This window comes from Chlorella variabilis, assembly GCF_000147415.1.
Source record: "Chlorella variabilis unplaced genomic scaffold CHLNCscaffold_10, whole genome shotgun sequence".
Taxonomy (NCBI): Eukaryota; Viridiplantae; Chlorophyta; class Trebouxiophyceae; order Chlorellales; family Chlorellaceae; genus Chlorella; species Chlorella variabilis.
Genome location: NW_005435078.1, coordinates 1,532,490 through 1,535,498, shown reverse-complemented (window position 1 = coordinate 1,535,498; position 3,009 = coordinate 1,532,490). Strand labels below are relative to the sequence as shown.

At 74.1% G+C, this 3,009-nt stretch overlaps 1 protein-coding gene across 1 annotated transcript in view; it reads right to left on the bottom strand.

Annotated features, from left to right (window-relative positions):
* The window catches only part of CHLNCDRAFT_52424 (hypothetical protein), a gene marked incomplete at both ends in the record, with an annotated part of 9,785 nt that overhangs the window by 5,365 nt on the left and 1,411 nt on the right, over window positions 1-3,009 (bottom strand). Inside the window, 6 exons of the mRNA XM_005847640.1 lie at window positions 146-508; window positions 714-893; window positions 1,173-1,291; window positions 1,583-1,790; window positions 2,044-2,289; window positions 2,518-2,727. Coding sequence (XP_005847702.1) covers window positions 146-508; window positions 714-893; window positions 1,173-1,291; window positions 1,583-1,790; window positions 2,044-2,289; window positions 2,518-2,727 — 1,326 coding nt within the window. The remainder of the gene's footprint in view (window positions 1-145; window positions 509-713; window positions 894-1,172; window positions 1,292-1,582; window positions 1,791-2,043; window positions 2,290-2,517; window positions 2,728-3,009) is intronic.

Below are 3,009 nucleotides of genomic sequence, written 5' to 3'. Positions count from 1 at the left end.
TGCGGGGCAGGCGGGGCCGCGGGGGCCAGCATGGAGCTGTCGGTCAGGACGTGCAGCTGCCCGGCAGCTGCCCAGCCCCACGCAGGCCGGCCCCCTCGTGGGGCGGCACTACAGCAGGGCCCCCCCCGCCGCCCCGCTCACCCACGGCGTGGCCCTTGCCGTCTGTGAAGTAGCGGGCGTGGAAGCGGCGAGCGCGGGCGCCCACCGCGGCGCGCAGCGCGTCGCCCGCCGCCGCGCGCGGCGCCGCCGCCGCCTCGCCCGCGTCCTTGTCGGCGGCGCGCGACGCGGGCCTGCCGCCGCCGCTGAGCCGCCGCCCGACGCGCGCGGCCAGCCCGGCGGCGCCACCGCTGCTCTCCTGGGCGGCGCCGCCCGCGGCCGCCGCGTCCGCCGCCGCCGCCGCCGCCGCGGGCGGGGTGGCTGCCAGCTGGTCGATGGCGTGGACCACGCCTTCCTTGAGGAAGTACTGATGGTACACGTCCGGCAGCTTCTCGATCAGTATCTCCGCCATCTGCAGTACCACCACGCAGCGCCCCGCACCCGGTGAGGCAACGCACAGCGGGGCGCGCAACAGGCTGGCGACACACGGGTGCAGCCACGCAACCGCCACCCCACCCCAGCCACCGCAGCGCAGCCGTGCAGCCGCCCAGCTCGGCGCGCGCGCAGGCCCGTCCCGCCAGGAGCCTCCCCGAACCTGCCGCCGCCCCGCCGCCCACCTGCATGCCGTAGGCGGCGACTGTGGAGTCTCGCGCGCCCAGCAGCGCCGCCACCAGCGCCGCGGCGGGCAGCTCCTCCAGCAGCGCGGCCAGCGTGTGGGCTGTGTTGAAGTGCAGCATCTTGGCGATGGTGGTGAGGCACTGGCGCTTGACCTGGGGGGTCACGGAGGAGGAGTAGACCTGCGGGACGGGCGGCCCAGGCGGTACAGGCAGGACGGGCAGGCAGCGGAGGCGGGGCATGAGCGGGCGAGACGGTACCGTGAGGGGAGTAGACGGTACCGGCACTGGATGGGTCCACCCATGCCTGTGCCATCCAGCAGGGCAGGGCTTGGGACCTCCGTGGCGGCCAGCAGCCAGACGCGGCTTCGCCCCAGCCCCGCCCGCTTGTGCCGCCCCCGGCCCACACCACCCGCCAGCCCACACCGCCCGCCAGCCCAGCCCACCCGCCGCGCCGCCCACCTGGATCATGAGCGGCAGCAGGTCGGCGCTGAACTTCTGCAGCAGCGCCGGGTGGTCGTGCACAAAGCGGGTGCGCTGGCAGACCTCCTCCGACTCCTCGCCGCCCGCCTGCTTGGCGCCTGCGCACAGGCAGGCGGGGGAAGGGCGCTTGAGACAGGGGTGCACAGCCAGGGCGCACTCAAGCAAGCAAGCAGGCGGGCAGGCAGGCAGGCAAGCAAGCAGGCATTCACGCAGGCAGGCAGGCAAGCAGACAGGCAGGCGGGCAGGCAGGCAGGCAGGCAGGCAAGCAAGCCGCAAGCAAGCAAGCTAGCAGGCAGGCAAGCAGGCAGCCATGCATGCAGGCAGGCAGGCAGGAGTGAGTGTTGAGTAGAGCGGTGCAGCTAGTAGCGGCGCGGCGCCGCCCAGCGCACCTGCCGCGGCGGCCGAGGTGGACGGCGGCGCGTCCTGCCGCGCCATGGCCGCCGCCGGCTCGGGAATGGGCGGCAGCAGCGCGGCCGCCAGCGCCACCAGGTCGCCCAGCTGGTCGGTGGAGCGCAGCACGTTGGCGGGGGAGACGGCGGTGGTGGAGAGCAGGGAGGAGGTGGCCAGCAGGTTGCGCAGCGTAGACGACACGCCCGCCTGCGCCAGCACGGCACAGCGCAGCACAGCGCAGCGCAGCACAGGCAGCGGTGGGGCGGGGTACAGAGCAGCCATGGCGGCGACCGCTGGTCGGCGCGGGGCGCGGCGCGGCGCCGCCACGCCTCCAGACAGGCATGCATTGGTGGCTGGGGGTGGGGTGGGGTGCGTGCCAGCCAGCCAGCCCGACCGCCGCTGCATCACAACCCCCTGCCGCTGCACACCAAGCCCCCTCTGCCCCGGCTCCCCACCCCACCTCCATGAGCGCCTCTGCCACGACGTGCGACCCCGCCGCCATGGTGGCCAGTATCTTGAGCAGGCCGTAGAAGGTGGGCACCTGCAGCTGGCTGGTCATGCCGCCGCTCTCGCTCACCCCCACCATCTGTACGATGCTGCCCACCAGGCCCAGCGCGCACAGCGCCTCCAGGTGGCGCGGCGAGCGGGAGAAGGCCTGGGCGATGCGCGTCAGCGCCAGGCACGCGCTGTCAACAATCTTGGCATCCTGCGGCGGAGGCAGGGAGGGAGGAAAGGAGGGCGTGTGGTGGGGTGGCGGCAGAGAGGGCCTGGCTGGCCGAGGGCTGGGTGGGGGGCATTGGCAGTGCCGCCAATTCCCAGGGCTGCCTCCCTGCAGCTGAGGGAGGCAGTCCCTGGGAGGAAGGCGGCTCCGCTGAGTGCAGGTCCCGCCGGAGAGCCGCCAGCACCGCCGCCACCGCCGCCACCTGGCCCGCACCTGGTACTGCAGCAGGTTGATGAGGATGGGGGCGGCCGCGGTGGCGGCCTCCGCGTGCGCGCCGCTCAGGCCGCGGCACATGTTGGCGGCGGTGGCCACCGCCACGCGCTGCACCCCAGTCTGGAAGAAGTCGACATAGGAGAGCACCGCCACCAGCGCGCCCGCCTCCAGCAGCCGCGCCGGGTGCTCGTGGCTCAGCTTCTCCAGCGCCTGAGGGGCGGGGGCGGGGCGGGGCGGGGCGGGGCGAGGAGGAGCGGCGGGGGATGAGGCACGACCCGCAGATGTGCTGTACTGCAGTACATGCAGGCTCCCGAGGGCCCTCGTCTGCTCTCCCTCGCCCCTTCAGCAGCCACACTTCCCTCCTCCCTGCCCATCCTGCAGCTCCTCCCTCCTGCACCACGCAGCACGCCTGCTCTGCCACCACACCCGCATCCCCACACCACCCACCCCCACCCACACCACACCCACACCACCTACCCGCATTTCCACACC